This window comes from Arthrobotrys flagrans (genome assembly GCF_004000055.1).
Source record: "Arthrobotrys flagrans strain CBS H-5679 chromosome Unknown unitig_8, whole genome shotgun sequence".
NCBI lineage: Eukaryota > Fungi > Ascomycota > Orbiliomycetes > Orbiliales > Orbiliaceae > Arthrobotrys > Arthrobotrys flagrans.
In genome coordinates, this window is record NW_027137553.1 from 1,605,076 (window position 1) to 1,625,877 (window position 20,802).

General features: G+C 48.6%; 9 protein-coding genes across 9 annotated transcripts; 5 read left to right on the plus strand and 4 right to left on the minus strand.

The window, feature by feature from the left end:
• Window positions 1–1,092: 1,092 nt before the first annotated feature.
• DFL_006970 (uncharacterized protein) lies at window positions 1,093–4,790 on the minus strand (the record flags this gene model as incomplete). The annotated part of the gene is made up of 2 exons (XM_067636480.1): window positions 1,093–4,578; window positions 4,653–4,790. 2 exons carry the CDS (start codon window positions 4,788–4,790, stop codon window positions 1,093–1,095), a joined length of 3,624 nt encoding a protein of 1,207 aa, XP_067488092.1.
• Window positions 4,791–6,964: 2,174 nt separating this feature from the next.
• Window positions 6,965–7,507, plus strand: DFL_006971 (uncharacterized protein; the record flags this gene model as incomplete). Its single annotated transcript, XM_067636481.1, has 2 exons — window positions 6,965–7,215; window positions 7,270–7,507. 2 exons carry the CDS (start codon window positions 6,965–6,967, stop codon window positions 7,505–7,507), a joined length of 489 nt encoding a protein of 162 aa, XP_067488093.1.
• A 396-nt stretch (window positions 7,508–7,903) lies between these two features.
• DFL_006972 (uncharacterized protein) lies at window positions 7,904–8,727 on the minus strand (the record flags this gene model as incomplete). Its single annotated transcript, XM_067636482.1, has 4 exons — window positions 7,904–7,938; window positions 8,022–8,124; window positions 8,183–8,572; window positions 8,659–8,727. The coding sequence occupies 4 exons, from the start codon at window positions 8,725–8,727 to the stop codon at window positions 7,904–7,906; spliced, it is 597 nt and encodes a 198-aa protein (XP_067488094.1).
• Window positions 8,728–9,313: 586 nt separating this feature from the next.
• DFL_006973 (60S ribosomal protein eL42) lies at window positions 9,314–10,090 on the plus strand (the record flags this gene model as incomplete). The annotated part of the gene is made up of 4 exons (XM_067636483.1): window positions 9,314–9,316; window positions 9,628–9,720; window positions 9,791–9,975; window positions 10,051–10,090. The coding sequence occupies 4 exons, from the start codon at window positions 9,314–9,316 to the stop codon at window positions 10,088–10,090; spliced, it is 321 nt and encodes a 106-aa protein (XP_067488095.1).
• A 529-nt stretch (window positions 10,091–10,619) lies between these two features.
• DFL_006974 (uncharacterized protein) lies at window positions 10,620–11,081 on the plus strand (the record flags this gene model as incomplete). Its single annotated transcript, XM_067636484.1, has 2 exons — window positions 10,620–10,906; window positions 10,982–11,081. The coding sequence occupies 2 exons, from the start codon at window positions 10,620–10,622 to the stop codon at window positions 11,079–11,081; spliced, it is 387 nt and encodes a 128-aa protein (XP_067488096.1).
• Window positions 10,692–12,015, minus strand: DFL_006975 (uncharacterized protein; the record flags this gene model as incomplete). The annotated part of the gene is made up of 3 exons (XM_067636485.1): window positions 10,692–11,377; window positions 11,451–11,685; window positions 11,800–12,015. 3 exons carry the CDS (start codon window positions 12,013–12,015, stop codon window positions 10,692–10,694), a joined length of 1,137 nt encoding a protein of 378 aa, XP_067488097.1.
• A 2,602-nt stretch (window positions 12,016–14,617) lies between these two features.
• DFL_006976 (uncharacterized protein) lies at window positions 14,618–16,249 on the plus strand (the record flags this gene model as incomplete). The annotated part of the gene is made up of 5 exons (XM_067636486.1): window positions 14,618–14,976; window positions 15,040–15,502; window positions 15,572–16,039; window positions 16,104–16,171; window positions 16,228–16,249. 5 exons carry the CDS (start codon window positions 14,618–14,620, stop codon window positions 16,247–16,249), a joined length of 1,380 nt encoding a protein of 459 aa, XP_067488098.1.
• A 676-nt stretch (window positions 16,250–16,925) lies between these two features.
• DFL_006977 (uncharacterized protein) lies at window positions 16,926–17,822 on the minus strand (the record flags this gene model as incomplete). The annotated part of the gene is made up of 1 exon (XM_067636487.1): window positions 16,926–17,822. The coding sequence occupies one exon, from the start codon at window positions 17,820–17,822 to the stop codon at window positions 16,926–16,928; it is 897 nt and encodes a 298-aa protein (XP_067488099.1).
• A 2,071-nt stretch (window positions 17,823–19,893) lies between these two features.
• DFL_006978 (uncharacterized protein) lies at window positions 19,894–20,588 on the plus strand (the record flags this gene model as incomplete). The annotated part of the gene is made up of 2 exons (XM_067636488.1): window positions 19,894–19,968; window positions 20,022–20,588. 2 exons carry the CDS (start codon window positions 19,894–19,896, stop codon window positions 20,586–20,588), a joined length of 642 nt encoding a protein of 213 aa, XP_067488100.1.
• Between the last annotated feature and the right edge of the window lie 214 nt (window positions 20,589–20,802).

Here is a 20,802-nt window from a genome sequence, read left to right on the forward strand (position 1 = left end):
AATCGGATTTGTCGAAAGCGTAAAGTTGGTTTTGGGGATCATAGTCACCAAAGACAAAAAGAGAACAAGGAAATTGCTCTCGAACATGGTACACCGGGTCGAGGAGACTAGATACGAGATAAAATTAAGCGACCAGAATCTACATGTCGGCGAGAATAACGAGCCAGATATTAGCTGCGCGTGCGCGGACCTGTAAGTACCCGACCGAAAGGAGGTATTTGCTTTCCTTCTTCTTGACTCGCGAAATTTAAACGTCACATGGCTTTTGGGTCAGCTTACAACAAATTCAACACGGCTCGGTCGGTGAAATAAATGTTACATATCGGCCTCGTCGGTGAGTGAGTCAGTCAGTCAGTCAATTTGATATAAATAATTTAATAATTAATTAATAATTAATAATTGAGCTCCTTTCAGGCAAGGCCCTCGCCGGAAGAGGGTTTATAGTGATCCCCTCTTGTCGAGGAGGGAACACACCGCGTAGGCTTAAGTTCTAAAAGAGGTACAAGGCTTGTGCAACCGTAAATCATTTTCCAACATCAACCAACGCATATCCTACTACATATAAGGCCAAGAGCTGGCCAAAGGAGGTACGAGCACACTAGTGCTAGGAAATTATCGTTCATGTATTCAGATTTGGATATTTTTCGACTAGATAAAAGAAAGATTATATCTCCTCTAAAATGATAGGTACCCGTTAGATCCTAAGGTGATCGTTCCGCGGCCGTTACAAGGTAAACATAAGCGCCGTACTGCGTAAAAAACAGAAAAACATAAAAGATAGTGAAATCCCAATGCACATGCATGTCGCTTGCCAAAATCTCAAACATTATGATGTATAAATATGAAGAAATCCTCCGATAAAATGCCATGAAAAATAAATAAACGACCGAGTTTTTGTTATAACGCTGTATGCGGGGGAGATAAATAGGGAAGATACGGAGCAGGTGGAAACTGGCATCAGGTAAAGAGGCTAAGAATCAAGGGCTACAGAACGACGTTTAAACGCATGTTAAAGCAGATAACGCAGATATTAAGGATAGTGTCTACCAAGAGGCGGAGTTGGCGGGTGGGAAGAGACAGCCGATTAACAGACTAGTCCTTTGAGCGACCCCTGCGCTTCCCAGGCAGAGGAACACTAGCGCTGAGAGGCGCCGGCGGCTCAATATACTTGCTGAATGACGCATGGTCATGCCCGTACTTGAGTTTCAATTCCGCGTTCATTTCCTCTGAGTTGTGAGGATTCGTTAGCAAAGATGCCGGCGGGTGGTCTTCAACCGTTGATGCTCTGGAAAGTCGTGCTGGTGCGTCTACCCATTGCTCGACTGTGCTTCCTTTGCTGCTTTCCCGGTGAAGCGGGGGTGTTTGTGAAGGGATACGACCTCCAACCATCGAATCGGTAGGAGTCTTCTCATCGCTGGTATCTTTTGGTTCTTTCTTCACTTGTGATTCTTGAACACGTCGGGAGCTTCGCAAAACCCTAGTCGTAGGAGGGACGGCAGAAGCCACATTTTTCGTTGTGTATGCCGGCTGGGTTGGAGGGCAGATCGTATTCTGGAATGAGGAGTTCTGAGTATTTATGAAGCTTCGAGCCTTTGGTGTGCTATCAGAGTCATGACTAAACATGCCTAAGGATGCACTCGCAGGATCGCCATCTCCGAGATTTCGGGAACTGTTCCTCGAGAGGCTAGGGGCAGGACGCCCGCTAAGGGACGTTTGAGAAACAAGTAATGGGGGCTGCTGCGTGAGCGACACGCTAATTCCTGTCTCATAGATTGTCGGCTGTGTGACCATCCTTTGTGACCGGTGTGTGTCTTTCCGGCGGCTGGATGAAGAGGAAGATGAAGAAGAAGAGCGTTGGGTAGATCTCAGCGGTTTCTGATCTTGGCCATCTTCTTTACCGCTGAGAGGAGCCGCTTCTGACCCACTAGCCTCCCCCGAGGAACTGCTGTCATCCCGAGGACCATCGAGAAGGGCATCGTAATACCAAAATGCTTCGTCCTCTACCAGTCTCGGTTTCACGCTGGAGGTCTCGTGACTACTGTCCTGAATATATACACTTGATGGTGGGAGGTTGCGAATTTCAGACCATACGCTTCGGTAGTTGTGCTCTCCGATCTTAGGGCTGAGTGAGCCTCGGATGTCAAGCTTGGACTTCCTTCGGACACCACGAGTACCAACTAAAGATAGCTGGGTACTTACTACTGAACCGGCACGTTGTTTCGAGTTGACGGACGATGGCTGAGTATTGTCTCCAGCGGTATCCCAAGAGGCGCCCATGCCCGCAGTCCAGCAATTGGTGATATACAGTCGGTGGGTAGGCCTGTTTATTTGGGTTTTCTGTGGTGAACATTTATTTGCTTGGCTGCTCCTTGTCAGGGTGTCTGAAGATGGTACGTTTGGAGATCGTGGGCCTTGAGCAGTATTTGAACCAAGGTCCTCAGCACAAGTGCCACGGAGAAAATCGATTTTCCAAAATTGTTTGCTCATCTCTTCTGTGGATAACGCTCGAAGTGCAAGTTGGTCCGGAACCTTACGCAGGGGTGACCAATCATATGGAGACTGTTGCTGAGTAGAAATCTCGCAGGTTTCGAAGAGAGCGTTTAGTACCGCCCCGAAGGCTTTCCGGATCGCTCTCTCAATATCCCTATATTCGCCTCCAGTGACTTCAAGGCATTTGATGAGTCCTCGAGAGTTCAAGCGTTTCCACGCTCTACCGGAAGGTTGTAAAGCTCTTGGGCCTCTTTGCTGCTCGAGCAAGTCGCCCTCCTTAGTACCCCTCCAAGTTGTCCAAGTACATTGCGGGAGAACTATGACTTGAACAATCCAAGGGCGTTCGATAGATGGTGCAGATACAGCTTCCACCTGCTGAAGACGCTGTTGGAGCACTCCTATTTGGTTAGAGAGGGTTTTGATCAAGGCGGTCTGGTTGAACTTGGTGGAAGTAGAACAGGAAGAAGTCGAGGTGAAGGAGGTGGAAGTTGAGTGAGTTCGTGTGAAGGAGGTTGTGGTGGTCAGCGTTTGCTTAAAAGTGCCGTCAATGAGCTGATTGACTTCAGGCCCACGGGCAACTTTCTTCGAGATGTAATTCTTTTCGCCTTGCCCAACAGATGAGGGGGTTCGAAGGTCAACGGTTGTAGCATCTCGCTCCCGTTCACGTTCACGTCTACGTCGCTTCCTCTTCTTCTTCTCTATACCGGAGCCTTCATCGTCTTCATCACGAGCTCGCTTCGAATTCCGGAAACTTTGCTCACGATCCTCGATGTATCTCTGGAACTGGTTTTCCATATTGTTGAGCCTTTCTTCGAGGGTGAAGACGTTCGCACCAATTTCGGCGATCTCTTCTTCGGTGTCGTTCTTGAATTTGATAACATCATTACACATTTCTTCTTGCAAGTCCACCTTTTCGCTAATATCGTGTAGCTTCCGGTTGACGAACGACTCTGTCACGCCTTGAGGAACGGATACCGGACCACTAGTCGAGACAGCAGCTTCTTCCCCTTCCTCATCCTCCTCTTCTTCTTCTTGAATGACTGCGATCTCTGTAGATTGTTGTGGAGCGTGTTCCGGCCTGACGACGGGTGTAGGAACTACATTATCAGCGGGCGACACGACAGGCAATGAAGGTGACTTGAGTGTCTTCGGTGGGTCCTGAAGTTGAGTTCCTGTCGGGACGCTCTGTGGGAGCTCCTCAATTCGATTTCGAGGTTCGTCATTCACGGCGAGGCCAGGATTCAAACGTCCCGCAACCGTTTTCGCGAGGTTTATCAGCTGGGCTTCAATCGCCAATGTTTGCCTCTGCAGTTCATCGTTCGAAGGCTCTCGTTCTTCAAATGCAATGAATGGCGATGTATCTTTAACACCAGTGGGCGCCCCCAGTCGCATCCTTTCTTGCAGATTAAGCGGGAGAAATGCCTGCGACAAACCATGGACTATATGTAGAGCACCGTTGACTCTTCGATCAAATTCGAGATACCGGTCTTGCCCCGTAATGACCTGGGAATCTGCCACAGTCGAAGCAACCGTTGCATCATCCGCAGGCCCCTTGTACGAGCCCATATGCTGCAAAGGAGCTTGGTGAGCCGCCTTTGGTGGCGAGCGTGTGGATTGTAAAAGAGGCCCGCCACGCTGGTCCCGCCGCATATCAGCAAGCACTTGGGCACGACTATTGTTACGACTATGGGTAAAATTGAGATGTGGAGCTATCTCAGTAACAGCCGACGAGTCGCCTGACTGCACGCCGTTAGATCCACCCACGTCCCGGGTGGTCCGCAAGCTAATCCCAAGTCCATTATCGCCACCAAAGCTTCCTGGGAATACTCGAGTTTGAACATTCGGTTGGTATCGCGGAGGATCTTCGAACGTCTTCGAAAGGTTATATCGGTCCGAAGAGTCCTGCGGCTGCGTCGTCATCGGTGTCGGCCTGCCATGTGTCAAGGCTACGATTGACGTCGGACTGGTTGCACCAGACCTCAACCTTGCGGACCGAAAACTATCTCCATACTGTTGCTGCTTCTTCGACTCGCGAGGCTCCTCGGTGTGTTTCGAGTGGAAATTTACAAAGTGGCCGCAAAGACACGTCTACATAAAACGACATTTCTTGTAAGTTTACAATTGGTTCCACGATGTGAGTTTTAGGTTACGCAATAACGCACCTTCCGTGCACGCCCCCCAGATGACGATAGGGACCCTGTTGAAACACCGTCTTCCTCTTCACGCATGAATTCCTGGCACCCACAAACCGTGTTGAACTCCAGATTCCGAAAGTTACAATTGCCATGTCGAATAGCCATTGTTATGCTCATCGGGATGTTATCCCAACCGCGGTAGACAAGAAGTAATTGTATCGGCCGTCACAGATCCACTAAAATCGGATCTAGATAGTTCCAGAGGTAAAATGCTCCTGACTAAGAGCTAGAGAAAGACAAGCATAGCATTCACGTTCTCCCTTTACAACTAAATGAAAAGGAGCACGTAGAATTCGAACCTGCTAATGAAAAAGAAAGGGATACGAAGACGAATTCAAAAGATGCAAAGAATCAAAAAAGAAAGACACGACGGGAAAGACTGGGAGTGAAGAGAAAAATAAACAATGCCATGCATCGAACACGAGCTGCAGGAAGAATCGATGAGGAAAAAATTCAGGACTCGAGAAGGGAGACGGCACCCGATTGCTTGGGACCATCCCACCCTTGGCTAGCGAGCAAAACAGCAAATTGGTGTGTTTAGAACAATACTCCCAGGCGATATGATATGGCCAGGGTCATTATCAGCCACCAAAACATAACTTAGTTAACGCAGGAGCAATGCAGCGCGGCCGGTTTTGTGAACCTGTGAGGCAGTCTGGGCTCATTTTGACCTAGTCGTTCAGGATTTGTGGTGAGTCGTTTTCCTGGTTCCACCCCGAATCTACAGAGGTCTTTCGACCGAGGGTTACAGTCATATGCAAGGTCCGACGCCAGTGTGTTTATTGGCTGAAGAGCTGCAGAGAAAACCCCACCTCTCCCACGCTCTGCATGCAAGATCTCAGAAGAAATGAGCAAGCAGTTTTGTGACAGAAGGTTTCGGGGAAACGGACGGGAAGCGGGCACGGTAATCCAGACATGGGTCAGAAGGCTGCGAGCTAGCATATCCACACGCGGCAGAGCTTTACACCACCTCCACATGCGAACATCAATCCAAATTAGTTTGATGCGCGCAATCGATATCCAGATCATCACACTACGGAGTGGTCTGGCAAGCATAGCGCTGTAGAGCCTCAACTTCTACCTCTACTAACGTGAGATTAATTGCCTATGGGGCAAGATTTAGCTTAATGGAATCGAGGACTGGTATGGGTATACAACAGTGCAAGCAGCCCTTCTCAACTTTCCAACTAATTTCAACCCCGTCCCCTCCACATCTTCTGCATCGATCTACACCTACACCAAAATTATATGATATAGACAACTAGAGAATACCTATGTACCGCAGAGTACTGGTCCTGGAGAACTATACCCCCATTTCAATGCCGTCTTTAGCCAGCTCCATCCTGCTCTATCTTAAGGGACATCCTATCCCTGCTCCGGACATGCATTCCGTCTGTCTGCCACATATATGGTATAAATCAAGACTTTACGACGACGGTATCCTAGAGGGTGAGCTCGAATTTATCACCTACGATTCCCGGGCCAAACTCCGTTTTGTGGCAGCTCGCGGAGGCCAACAAATTTGGCGTAGATGCGCTAGGATACAGATTTATCAAGGAAATTCAAATCATTGCACCTAGGGCTACTTTCTCGAAGCAGGTTCGTACTGCACAAAATTGATTTCAAAGGCTTTTGGGAAATTTTATTGAATCTGGAAAGATTAATCTTCGAAAGGTGTGCCTCCAAGACAACATAAGTGTGTGCGATTCTTCGGGATATCTACTACTTAGGTGCCTGGTTATAAATTCTACATGATTCAAAGACCGATAAAGTCTATAGTATTCGTAGCTAGGCAATCTCATCTCATCAGATGTTGTCAGCTTTGACCTCCTGCGCCAAATGAAGAAATACTCCGAATCAAAATCCCCCAGCGAGTTTTCAATGTGTATAAAGACTGAATACCTACCACCCCCCGTTCGTGCGGACGTTCTGAACCCATCAGTTCCTACAAAATTGCGAATGACCCAATACCTGAGAGGTAAATCATTTTTCGACTTGTGGATGCGACATAGGGGATTCAACCACAGGGAAAATTATAGTAGAGAAATATCACCGACGAAATTGTGGCATTGACGCCTAAAGAGTCTACAAGATTTGACGATTGGAACCAATATCTATTCAGATGACAGTACCGTATTTTTCCACCCATCGTTCCTCATAATGCCACCTGAAAATTGTAAACGCCTGCAGTACGGCTGCACGGTATCAATGGGTTGGTGGAGGCAATTCGCTACTTACCCCTCACTGGAGTTGAAGACTTGACGATTTGTGTTTCCGCAATGTCGGCACTAAGCCGCCGATGGATCAGTGATAAGGAAGATAAAGAGGTTGGCTTGACCATATATGGGCGGCAGGGCAGGAGAACGAAATTCAATATAGGTGATGCGGCAGTCCGAGGGTTGAAGAAATGTACCATTAATACCGACTACCACGAAAACCTAGTTGGTGATCTTGAAGTCTGCGTCTGCCGGAGAAACAAGGGACTCAATGAAGCTCATGAATGGCAGCTAAGGGATGAGGTGATATCCAGGTTTCATTCTTAAATAACGGAAGGGTTTAGCCTTGGAATGGCACGCTGTGCTAGGCATGTTGCAATCCGACATTTCGAAGATTGGATCGGACGAAATGCAATTGAGGATGCTACAGCCGAAAAATGTCTTGAGAAGGGCAAACATATCACCGAATTCGCAAGACTGCTTTCAAGTTGGGTTGAAAGAAATACTGACAAGTTTAACTTCCAAGGCGCGCAAACCGACGAGTCCTTTGACGCTTTCATTGAAGGCGAAGCCGTTGACGATTACAACAGTATCTTCGAAGGCTAGTCTTAGCGATCCTTCTTGTGTCGGTGCGAAGACGATGATTAAATACATCAGGGTTTCTAATATAATAGCTAATGTCTAACTGCCGTCCAACCCTACGATGGGGTCTCCCATAGCCACCATATACCAGTATCCTTCACCCAACCACTGCTGATCCAAAACGCTATAAATGGGTATCTTAAGTATCCTATTCTTCTATAAAAGAAAATCCGTTAAATCCTTTTGCGATTAGAAAATAAAAAAGCAACATCAGTAATGCGCTAAAAATAGAAACCCGTCTTCGAACACATGACGCTCACTCCCCCATCAACTTTATTAGGGTAGGGTTTCTATGCACGGTTGTGAATTATCATACTGTTATGTTATCATATCTTCGGTCTCTTTTTATCATTCTTTTTCTCAGTTCAACGAAACGAGAAAAGAAGTGAACGAGCCTGTTTCTCAGTAAAAATTATATCGAATGGTCAACGTCCGCTCCAGACAAAGTCGTTAGGACGAATACCGGTAACGCCACTACCTCGATGAGCCATATGAACCGGTGTACTTCTGCCCGACGGTGAAGCCGAGCGAGTAGCACTGTCCGGTAGCGACGCCTGTGGCCTCTTTGTAACTTTCGCTGCCTGTGTATAACACATTAATATACGGTATAATAGATGGTAGGTTAGAGAATATAAATACCTTTTTCACACTCTCCACAATAATCGCCCTATCAACCTCTACCACCCCACCACCCTGAATCATCTCCGCCAGAACCTGATGTAACGTCTCAAAGTTGAATATCAAATCCAACTCACAAACGTTTTCAAATATCCTATCCAGGCATTCTACGAACACCTGGATGAGATCCAACAGGCCCAGTTCGCTTTCTAGATCATCCGCAATGATGATAAAGTACAGCGTCGCATAATGACGGTAGATGATTCGGGTAGGTTGGTCGGTATCGGAGAGAGCTTCTGAAGAAGTCTTCTGTAGAAGAGGCGGAAGAGGTAGGAAGTTACAAGCTGAGGCCGGCCGGTTGGCAACCAAGGTGAAGATTTCGGATATCAGGCGCTGTTGCAAGTTGACATCCTGGAATAAGCAATTTCTCTTTATTAGATTTCTATATAAAACCCGAGCCAAGAATATAGGATGCATATCGATAAGGTGTAACCCACGATCTGGGAATAGAACTTGGTCAACCGCGGTTGACCGGTGTTATTGAACACCAGCACGGCATTTATCATCTTGAAATACCGCTTTTTGTCGACAGTATACGGGTTGAAGAGAGGAAAGGAGAAAAGAGGCCCTGGAACGACGGGCCTCTTGAGGGACGCTATAAGCAAGTAGATTCGAGCCAAGCGGCTTTGGGTGTATCTGGAGAGTGAGGTGCGGCGGGTATCGGGGCAGTAATGGCTGTGAGGTACCTCCTAATGGGGCATTGGAGTCTGCTGCCCGATTGCGTGATCGCTTGGAGGTTGCTTGGAGGTTTCCATTTGTTGTTGGCGACAGGAAAGCATGTCTTGTTACCACGACAGGTGACGAAACAACGCCGCATTTCGAAGCTCTCTTATCATCACGTGAGAGCTGATGCCTCTTGTGGCTGGTGAGATTTATCACGTGAATTGCTGAGAGGGTTTCCAAACCCTCATTGTGGCGGGACAGCCAACGCCTGTGCTACTAAGCGATGTGTGGCGCTCTCGCACAACACCGCACCCAGAAAGAAAGATTGTATTGTATTGGCAGCATCTCCATCTTCAAACATCCTCAATCGACAAACCACTTCCGACATCATCTACCTCTTTCCCGACCTGTCAACCCGAATCCGTCAAAATGGTATGCCCGGCCCTCGATATTCGTTCTTCAATCTGTCGCTCCGGTTCTTGAGTCCTGGTATCTCCAAAATATTCGTCGTTTCCGTTGTTCTCCGACACTATTCGACTTTTGGGGACATTTATTCAGAAGGAAAAAATTCTGAGGGGCGGAGTGGAAGTAGACGACAGTATTTCCGACGACGCTTTTTTCCGACAATTACGACATATTTCCGCCGACATGGACCCCATACCGACCATTTGGAGATACTGGGACTCTGGATGTTGATGGAATAATTTTACAAGAGGAGACTGACGGTATCATCACCTTCTCAGGTCAACGTTCCAAAGACTCGCAAGACCTACTGCAAGGGCAAGGACTGCCGCAAGCACACCCAGCACAAAGTCACCCAGTACAAGGCCGGCAAGGTACGACTTGTCTCGACTTTCCCAAACTTCGACCGAGAAATCCCATATATCTAACGAAAGAAAAATACAGGCCTCGTTATTCGCTCAGGGAAAGAGACGTTATGACCGAAAACAATCCGGTTACGGTGGTCAGACAAAGCCTGTGTTCCACAAGAAGGCAAAGACAACAAAGAAGATCGTCTTGAGATTGGAATGCGTTAGCTGCAAGACAAAGCTTCAACTGGCGTTGAAGCGATGTAAGCACTTCGAATTGGGGTATGTTTTTATCACACTCTTGCCTACCTATTTTCAATTGCGACGAAGATACTAATACCCTTGGTTCCCATACAGTGGCGACAAGAAGACAAAGGGTGCCGCTCTTGTTTTCTAGATTATTTAATTTACGCCGTTTTCCCTTTAATTCGCCTTTTTGTTCCATCATCCGTTTACTTTGGGCATATCCGGGGTGTTCCTACTTCCGCTGTTTATATACTTCTACTTTCCTATCCTACCAGCCATGCCTTTGTGTCATGATATCCTACACACTACCACCGTTACACAGAATCCCTCATAGCGGGCTTGGATGCTATACCGTACGGTCCTCATCCTTGGTCTAATAATGCAGATACGAGATATAAACACGTTCGTGCGAATGTATTCTAGGTTGTGGAATCGAGCCAGCACATGTGCTCGAAAAGCACAGGGAGGTTCTTACAATATCACTCATGCAATGATAGAAGCTTGGGGAGAGGGGTTCTTTCTTATTCTGTTAATGAAGAGGCATCCGCTGCCTTGATTCCATTATCGTCTCTGTTCAAAGGACAGAGGCGTCCACTGGGATGATAGCTCCGGCTCTATTCTACATGCCAGATAAGCAGAACGCGACGACGCTATACCAAATGTACAAATCACATATTATCATGCCATCATTAAATCCTCCAATTCTTTACCGTAGCGTAGTATCGAAACGCGTATCAAAGCAACAAGAGGTCTTAAATACCCTTACCAAGGACAACGGTCTCACCGCCGCCATACCACAACCTACCAACTCTACAATCCAATCCCTTCTCCTCACCGACAATCCACTCCGCCCCGTCTCCTCCGTACCCCGCCAACCACTGGTTGATCTCATCCAACGCCTCAACCCACTTCTCCATCTTGCTCTTCTCGATCTTGACGGCGGGGATCGTAGCTCTCAGATCCGCCTGTGAGGAGTCAGCCAAGATGCTGGTGGTTGAAACGATAGCCTCGGGCTCGGCTGTTTCGCTGACAGAGAGATTAGAGGGGACATGGTCTTCCGTGGTTATGAAACGGGCAATGGTGATGTGGGCGGAAGGAACGGTGTAACGACTATCGATCTCGACTCCGGATTCCTTGGATAGGTCGTATATATCACGACGAAGGTGATGGTATGTGTAATTGTAATCATGGGAATCCTTCTCGTTGCCTTTTCCTTCGCCGGCCGGAGCAGCTGGGACGAAGGAGATGGCACAAGCAGAGCCATCGAATGAAAGCATAGGCTTGATTAACTTGGCACGGTGGGTATAGGTATGGTCAACGATCGTTTGGAGGGATGGACGCATAGTCTTGACGAGGTCGGCAATATACTCCGGTGTACGAGAGTGTGTGATCTCGAGGACGGTGGTATGAAGGTTCGGAGGAGGCATCAGCCAGAGGTCTATCGTTAATCAATCGGATCGGTTAGTCCACGAAGCTCTTGGGTGTATTGAGGGTATGGTGCGGGCACGTACTGGGCGCGACAGCTCTCAACTTGTCTTGCACGGTGGCGATGAAGTTACGCACTCTAAGCGGCGGACGGGCCCAGAACACAAGGCAATTGCGATGGTCGACCGTCCCATCTCGGAGGACATGGGATTTGAGGAGGATGTAGTCGAGCTTGATCGGAGTCGAGTCCGTGAGAAGCTTGTGGCGCGACAGCGAGTTGCGAGTGGTTCGATGTGTGTTGTATGCCTCTTGGATCTTAGACTGCAGCGAACGAGACGATACAAATTAGCTCCGAGCGAAGAGAAACAACGTCGTGATGATGAGACGAGAGAATTTCGAAATATCGACGAAGGAGCGGAACCGAAGCTAGCTTACGGGATTGTGGTTGCAGTTGTAAATCATGACATTGTAAGGGTTGTCGAAGGTGGGCGCCTCTTCGTCCGCTTTGCCTGCGGTGGAACCTCGCCTGACAGGCGTAGCCGTGCCGGATAAATCGACAAACGAATTGAGCGAATCAGGGAGAGGGAAGACATCGGTCTTCCGGGCGAGCGCCTTCAGGTGGGGACTGATATTGGGCTGAGTGGTTGCCATTGTAGCCATCTTTCGAATGGGTTTTTGCTGTTTTATTCGGAGCAGAGAGGGGTGAAGTTGTGATTTGAATTGAATTGGGATGAGATGAGATGGGACCAGGCGAAGTGAAGTGGGTTGTGTTCTCCTTTAACTAAATTACTTAATTTTAAGTCGGCGGGACGCTGAGAGCAAACGACCGCTCGTACTCGCCGGCACGAGTACACCATCCGATCTCTTACTTGGCCAGCTGGTAAGTTTTCTTGAAGTGGGATGGATTGTCGAGATCGAGCTTGCCTGCTTCAACGTTAACGTGCCCCCGGCCGCCAAGCCCTTGCAGCTGTGGAGCCCGGCCTTGCAGGTAAGGTATGACGACCAGCTGCTATTAATATAAATTGTTAGATGTTGGACATTTTGTCTTTTGCGGCAATCGAATCCAGAGTCTCGGAGTAGCATTTATGATGGCATTCGTCGTTCGTATTCATATCTATCGTGATCATGACACCGAATTGCAATTTCAAGGTAACATTTGAGAGAAAATGGCAGGGACCAGATCGCTAGATGCATCTCCATGGATCGGTTCCTGGGCAAGGACGTATTTGGTAATTTGTTCCAGCACCGCACCCGATATTCATGCAATACACCGTTGCTTCGCAAATGTACATGTACATCCCCCTCGGGTTTATAATTAATTAAAAGTGCAGCTGCAGCACGGATAATTCGAGCCGTCTTGAGCTTAAAAGCTTGTTGGAGCTCGGGACCCATACGAACCGTCAGAATGCAACATATCAAGTTTACAAAAATATGTATTTGCCCCCCCATGGCTTGGCCTCGGGCGGTATTTTTCTAGCACATGATTCGAAGCTGGGGTTTACTTTTGCTCTCAATCCTCATATTAAACCGAGTAAAAAGAAATTATTCAAAGCCAAATTCATGATCAAGATCGAGACCTGAAACTTGTGTTGGATTTTGTTGGATGTGCGAATCGGTGCTACGAGGTCCCCTAAGGCATACGGTCAGGTCGGTTTCAACTTCGGTGCCTAAGCCTTCTCGGCTTCATCATAGTTTGCCTTATAGGGTGCTGAACATATGAGGCTGAGGCCCATGAGGCTGTTTTTCCGGAGCTCCGTGCTAGCTTTGAGTGCCTTTTTTAAGCTCGGAAGTGCAACTGGTTGAATTCAAAGTTAGCAGCTGGCCGGCTGATCCAGTGGAACTTCCCGATCGAAGATGCTCAGTCTACAGTACTGAGGATACATCGTGTGCTTACAAAACATAAGCCACCAACTAACGGTCATTCTAAATTACGAGACAAAACCACACCGTTACACTGGATATCCAAGTAATTACTTACGGGGCTTAAAGGGCAAGGCAGTCTTGATGGCGTTCTATCACCATGGTCAATTCTCCGTAACTACATACTCGGAAAGTAAACAGAAGGTCTTGAGGTGTTAGCCAGCCAAGTGAGTCGAATCCTAGTCGAAGTCGCGTGGGTTCCCATCATAAATACTTATATAGCTTGAGCAGCAATGAAACGAAAAAAGCCTAGCAAATCCCAATACGTGTACCAGAAGTTAAACATGGCTCGATCGATCCGCCCCGATCACGGGCTTGGAAGCCGAATATTAACTGTGTAGGTCGATAGAGGCGTATTGCTGAGCAAAACTTGGGATTCTTGGGTATGTTGTATACTATTATGGTTCGATAGAAACAGCAGCCTCACAAGTAGCAGAATAATAACTCTTCGAATCGAAACTGTCAAAGATCGATTTGTGCAATCAAATGTTGGAATTTGTGTGTTGTCTCTTCGACTGCGGCATGCTGTTGGACCCCAGTATGAGATTTTGCATCGATGATTACCTCGTAATTAATTTTAATTTTAATTCCTCTGTTTATGATATTACCAAACCGAAGACTATTAGCCCTGTATTCTACATTTATAACTATAGTGTGATATTTCCATGGAAGCTTTCTCATCGACCATACCCGGTTCGCTTCATGAGTTTGGTCGAGCCCTTCGAAGCAAAGCTTCTGCGGAGTGACGTCGATTCCTCACGGAATTCCTCGAGTATTGCGAAATCAATCACTAAGCACGCACGTGAGCAAATTTAACCTTCTGGTGCCCAACTGTGGTGCCGTATCCGCGGACTTTGCGGGGCTCACACCCGCAGTCGTCACGAATACAAGCTCTGCAAGGCAGACCCTCCATAACGCAATCCCAACTTTCCCCATCTAAAATACGATCCGCTTCCCGAAATCTCCGGTACAAAGAACCGGAAACAAGCTTCGGAAACGCGATCCAAGCGGACGTTCCCTGGTCTCAATCTAAAAGTAACATGAATTTTAAAGGCCGTCCGAACAAGCAAGGGTCCGGGTAAAATGGTAAAATGGAAAGCCCAAACATGGAGCAACGAATGGACTCCCATGCGATTCAAATAGAGAAATGGTTTCGTAGATCAATATTGGGGTTTGGGAGATGGGATGGAATATAAAGCCCCCAAGGAAGAACGCCTCTCGCGAGGATAAAAGTCCGCATAGCTTGGCAGACGAACCGCCGTGGATATATTGTTTTAAGTGGGTTATATTATTTTTGTATTTTCTTCGGGCTATCTGATAGATACTCCATACGATGAAGTTTTCGACGAAAATTGCGGCCGCAGTGCTTGCATATATTCCTCAAGCACTGGGCGTCACGCTATTCGTCGGTACTACATCGGGCCCGCTTATTACGATCGATTTCGACGGCGCCAGCGTCAGTCAGATCTCGACGGATTCGAATGCATCGCCCGCACCGACATGGCAGACTCTTGTCGGTTCTTCACTACTAATCTCGACAAATGAAGGGCCGTGGAACGGTCAAGGATCCGTCGTATCCTATACCATTGGAAGCACGGGACAGTTGACGAAAATTAGCAGCCAGAATGGATTGAATGGGTTGTTGCACGCTGCCGTATCTCCCGCAAGAAATTTCGTTGCCGCGGCTGCATAGTATGTCCGATTGAAGATATCAGCCTTATGCTACGAAAAATCGACTGACTTCAAGTCTTCAAGTAACGGGCACGGGGTCGTCGTATACCCACTCAGCAGTGGCGGCGTCCTATCCGGCGTCTCCCAGCAGTTCACGTATAACACTCCCACGGGGCCCGTTCCGAACAGGCAAGACGGTTCTCATCCTCATCAGGTCATTTTCGACCCAACCGGCAAATTCTTGTTTGCAAATGACCTCGGTGCGGATTTGATCCGCATCTACTCCGTTGGTGGCAGCGGCCTTACCGAGTATACCACTGTTACCGCACCTGCCGGTTCCGGTCCACGACATGGTATCTTCGTAGAAACCGATGTTGGCACCCTCTATTACCTTGTCGGCGAGGTCGGGAATATAATCACCACGTACAAGGTTTCTTATCCCTCGGGTGGAATAAGCTTGACTGCGGTCCAGCAAGTCAGCAGCTATGGGACTTCCACCGCCCCGGCAAGGAACCCGCAGCCAACCGCGGCTGGAATCCAAGTTTCGGTGAGTTTTCGATTCCATCGATATCATTTCGAAGACGAAATAATTAACATTTTACTTTTCCACCCCTAGCCTGATAAGAAATTCGTCTATGTTTCCAACCGTGGTGACGTTTCCTTCCCTGGAAATCCAGGCCAAGATTCCATCTCCGCCTGGGAAATCAACCCGGACGGTACTCTCCAGTTCCTTCAGCTCCTGAAAGCCGGTGGATCCACCCCTCGCCACTTCTCCATCGACCCGTCGGGCCAATACGTCGCCGTTGCACTCCAATACACAAACCGAGTCGCCTTCTTCCGCCGCGATGCCACCACAGGTCTTTGGCCGGACACCCCGGTTGCAACGTGGTCTTCGCCAAACGGACCTGTTTGCGTACAATGGCTGAGCGGTTTGGATACTCCGGCTACCACGACAACGGCTGCTCGAACGACGACTACTTTGGTGAGAACTACGACTTCGAGTACGACCACAACCACGACTACGACTTCTTCCGCAATACCGACTACTACTGCGGCCCAGCCGGCACAGAGCCAATGGGGACAGGTTCGTATACATGTTTTAGAATATATCGGCGATACGATGGACTGATGATATTTTCTTTCTACAGTGCGGAGGTGTTGGCTGGACCGGACCCACGGCCTGCGTAGCCGGAACGACATGCACCGCCCTAAATCCGTAAGTTCATCTTTGTGGAATTCCACCGGAATGGATACTAACGTACCTTGTGATAGATACTATTCCCAATGTCTGTAAAATACAAAGAGCTTCCGGAGACCAGGGAAATTCGGCAACATGGTGATATGCCTCTTTGAACATAGCCACATATGTATATATCTTTTATACCATGCACATACTATGAATTAACGCCAGACGTTGAATGTACCATCTCAATTTAAAAACTTGGAATTGTCGGAGGGACAATATGCTCCTGGCCACTTTCTACGATCAAAGAAGGCTAGCAATCCAATAGCAATCATCCCCGCCGCAGTAACACAGCCTTCTTGACCTCATCCTCCTTTCCGTTCGTCATATCAGCACTGTAAAGCGCATTTCCACTCCCTCATCCCCCAGCAACCAAATTTATCCCGATGCTCCAAATCCAAATCCAACCCCTCCTGTTTCGCTTCATCATCCTTCTTATCCGCCTCCGGATGTTCGGGTTGTGAGAATGTTGCATTTTTCGCGTTGTTTTCTGGAAGGTCGTACCACACAAAAATCAAGCGATTGCATCGCATTGAAGCTCGAAGATGGTATAGAAAGATGAACTCCGTTAATTACATTATACTCATAGCCCGAATGTACAGACAAGCATATCATACGTATCCGCTAATATCAATACCGCTCCGGATGCTCCAACTTGTCCTTAACTCCCAGGGCTCCTCGAATTCAAATCCGTGCTCCCATATCCTACATGCTTCCTTGAAGGGGATCACTCCTCCCAAAAGCCTCCGGGCACTCCCAAACACCAAGCCCTGGGCCACTCCTCCATCCCCCACTTCCCCATGATTTCCCTCAACTCCTCCTCCCTCCCGGGAACGATATTCACAAAAACCCTCTCCCCGCCATCCATCCTAGGCTCCGAATGAACCGCTCCGACCCCATCCCCGACCTTGAAAAAACAGCACTCCCCGTCCTTCGATTGCACGACTCCCACGTGCTTCAACTCATCGGCCAAAGCCTTTCGAACGCACTCGGCCAAATTGGCACAGCCGAGGCAGATGACGGACGTGCAAGTATGCGACGGTGAGGAGTTTTTAACCGCCGTTTTTACAGCTTTGAGGGTTTGCCGGGCGGATGTGGTGTTGGTCGCGAACATGGTCCCGGGACCCAGAAGCGTGGTTGCCAGTTTCCATTGCGTGCGGGTTACGTTTCCTTCGGTGGTGCTCGCGTGGTGGTGATTACTGTTACTGTTGTTCAAATTTGCGGCGCTGCCGCGGTCGAAAAAGTCGTCGTCGACATGCCATCGCGGGGTATTGAAATCGTTCGTGGGGAGCGAAGCGCGGATGGTAACCCAGTAGTGTTTCAAACCGGTGGATTTTATAAACTCGTGCGCGAAGAGGAGGAAGGGTTTCAGGAGTGTCATCAGCGGTTCGCCGCGAATGGTCGCGCGGTGCCAGGTGTGATACGAAGGTGGGAGGGAACTATCGTCGGCCTCGCCCTTCGATAGGGGGATGTCGAGGAGAGGACCGCAGTAAGTCCATGATGAAGTTCTGAGGATTTTAATCGGCGGTGCAGACGAAGAGGGCGGGGTTTCCGTGGCGGTTTGGGGTAGTTTGTAAGGGAGGAGTTTAAAGTCGGGGAGGTGGGGTATGCTTGTGATTGTCATTGTTATTATATCGATCGATCGGAAATAATGTATATACGGGGGGACAGGATGGTTACAAGTGCGAGAGGTACTAAATTTACGAAGAACCCACCCTTCTTTTTTCCTCTCTTTCTCCCTTGTCAGGACTTCTTCCCTCGGCATCATTGAAGCTTGGTTGTCGCTTGAAATGTGGATCTGCGTACCCTTCAGGGTTGTGACTTTAGCCGTATCATCCTTGCTAGCGAGCGAGCGATATCATCCGATCGCAAACCAGACGTGGAGACGATGTTTATTACGAGTCAGTATGCATCCATCGAGTCCCCTCTCGACGGAAAGCAGCATTTGTTCCGAATCTAAATTCTTAGGACGGTACCAGCAAACGTAGCGGTTATCTCTCAAATCTTTGGCTGGAGAAACAACCGTTTCCTACGAAGGTGCCCTCAACCAGCTGAGGAATCAAACCCAGAGACCTCTTCACGGCGAAACCTTGCGCACCGATGTCTTAAGTATCGTATAACCGCCTGAGGACCGAAAATTTTTAACCGAAAAAAGGTTTAATATCCAACGGCTCGAGCTCCAACGGAAATTAATCTTCCTCGACGGTTCTTCAGAGCGCGTAGACCGACTTTTAATTCTCAGACATGGACTCCTTTGATTTTTCGAAATTTCTAAATATACGATCTCAAGTTTTCGTGAGCTCAGGACGGATGGAATATACCGAATTCAAGATGACCTTTTTTAATCAAGCGGTATCCTCGCAGAAACCTCCAAAGTAGAAGTTCATGCAAAGGAAAGGTCACGGTATACTATCATACGATATACTTTCCCTCAAGTTACAGATTCACCTGCTCTGACAACCCCTGCGTTTCTTTCGACGCCCAGGGAAAAAATGCCACACGCCAACACCAAACCGTTCCTTCCTTCCAACCCGGTATACCGAACGCCACAGGGCTTTTCCCAGCCTCGCCGCGAGTTTGAGAAGAAAGTACCCTGGAACGCTTGAAGGAGTATGGCAGAATTTTTTCTTTACTAGGGTGCGGTCGCATATGTAACGTTGAAATGATGATGAGAACTTGGCAGTTCAATGCACAAGACCAAAGAGCCGCTTCTATGCGGACACCATGTGCTTCCGGAACCTCGATTGATGAAAAGGAATGGTTGAATTTGGTCACCACGTTAAACCGCGGTCAAATTTTTGAGCTTTGAAAGCTCGAGTCCGTTCGATCACCATCACCGTGTCTTCGGCATAACGATGGTTACCGACGATAGGATTTCTACCGGACGACGATCGATACCGAACAGATCTCGTAGATGGTATCGATACCCGATACCAAATCGCCAGCTTTCCCCGTAAGCGGGTTGTTGCATATCACTTAATATGCACCTGAGGGTGAAATCTCGCGCTCGGGGAGGCTATGCTTCGCCCATCTGCAAAATGCACCCCAGGATCGAACCACGCACGCACGCCGCCGCCGACTACTCCGGAATGGGCCGTAAACATCCGCCAAGAGAGCTTCCCACATACCCGAAAGGGAACGACCGAACTGAGTCCGGTCTCCCACGAGGCTAGGTTTTGTTTTTATCGGTGTCATATCTTGTGTAACCTATCCGATCCAGAAGTTACACGCCGTCAACGGCATGTGGAGACGTTTGTCTCAACCCCGCATCATGCGCTTCTTCGATTGAAAGTACACGCATGAAGCTTGCGAGCTTCTGAAGCGGACTGGAACATTTTTCCATTCGAGTGAGACCTCTGTGGGAAAAAGGACGTGCGTACGCTTGCAGCTGTCAGGGACGGAAGCCGTGTGACGGAAAAAAAGTAAAGATCTACATACCCAAAGGGAAATTCTTCACGGCCATTTCGAAATATAAAAAGACCAAGATTCCTGACCGATCATCTCGAATCCATATCATTCGATACATCAACAATCTTACAGCATTTCACAGCAAACCACTTTCGATTCTTTAAAGCCTACGCTTTCTTCTTCATTTCTTACCATCCACTTTTAAACGGCCGGGTCGAACGAATATACAACCTACCGACCTCTCTTACAAAACAACTTTTTATATCAAAACCACCCCGATCGCAAAAATGAAGGCCGCTCTCATCCTCGCCATCTTCGCCGCCGCCGCCGCCGCCGCCCCACAGGGTGCCATTGCCAAGCGCGTAAGTTCTCCCGTATGATGCCCGATAGGAACGATCATCTCACGCCCTCCCAGCAAGCCGAAGAACGCTGCGGCGCCGACTCCGGCCTCGGCTGCGCCGCCGGCGAAACCTGCGTCGGCGAGTTCGGCTTCAAAGACGACCCGAAGGGCGTCTGCGTCAAGGACGCCATCGAATGCGGTTCCACCATGGCCGATCCGAACACCACCTGCCCCGGGGACAAATCCTACAAATGCATCCCTCGCGCCAACCGCCTGCAGTGTCCGATGGACGTGGCCTACTGCGGTTTCTGCGTCGAAAAGGCGGTCACCGATATCGTCGGGGTCCGCAGCGAGGGGGTCAACAGATGCGGCGGGGCTTCCGGAAAGAAGTGTTTCGAGAACCCATCGAGTTTGGAGATCTGCGCGGGTGAGGATGCGCTCAACGATGGGATGGGGGTTTGCTTGATCTGGGGACTTTCGAGGAATTGTAACACCGACGGGGACTGCAATTTCCCCGGATCGTCCAGCCGGGCTTTCTGCGTCACCAACACTTGCCCTCCGGGATTGGGACCCGAGGAGTGCACCGGAAAGGTCTGCTTGGATGAGAAGTATATCAGGCAATTCGGTCTGACCAAGTTCTAAGCATTTGATATGAGAGAAGTTATAACACACGGGGGAGTGTACGATTATAGAATGCCCTTTTAGAATACTTTTTCGTTCGAGCGCTATACGTGTACCAATATATCGATTTAGGTTTTATAATTTGCATTCCGGGGAACTCGGATCTAAAAAACATTACGACTTACCGTAGTAAAAGAACAAGTGTTCCGTTATATATACAAGCAACGTTGACCTT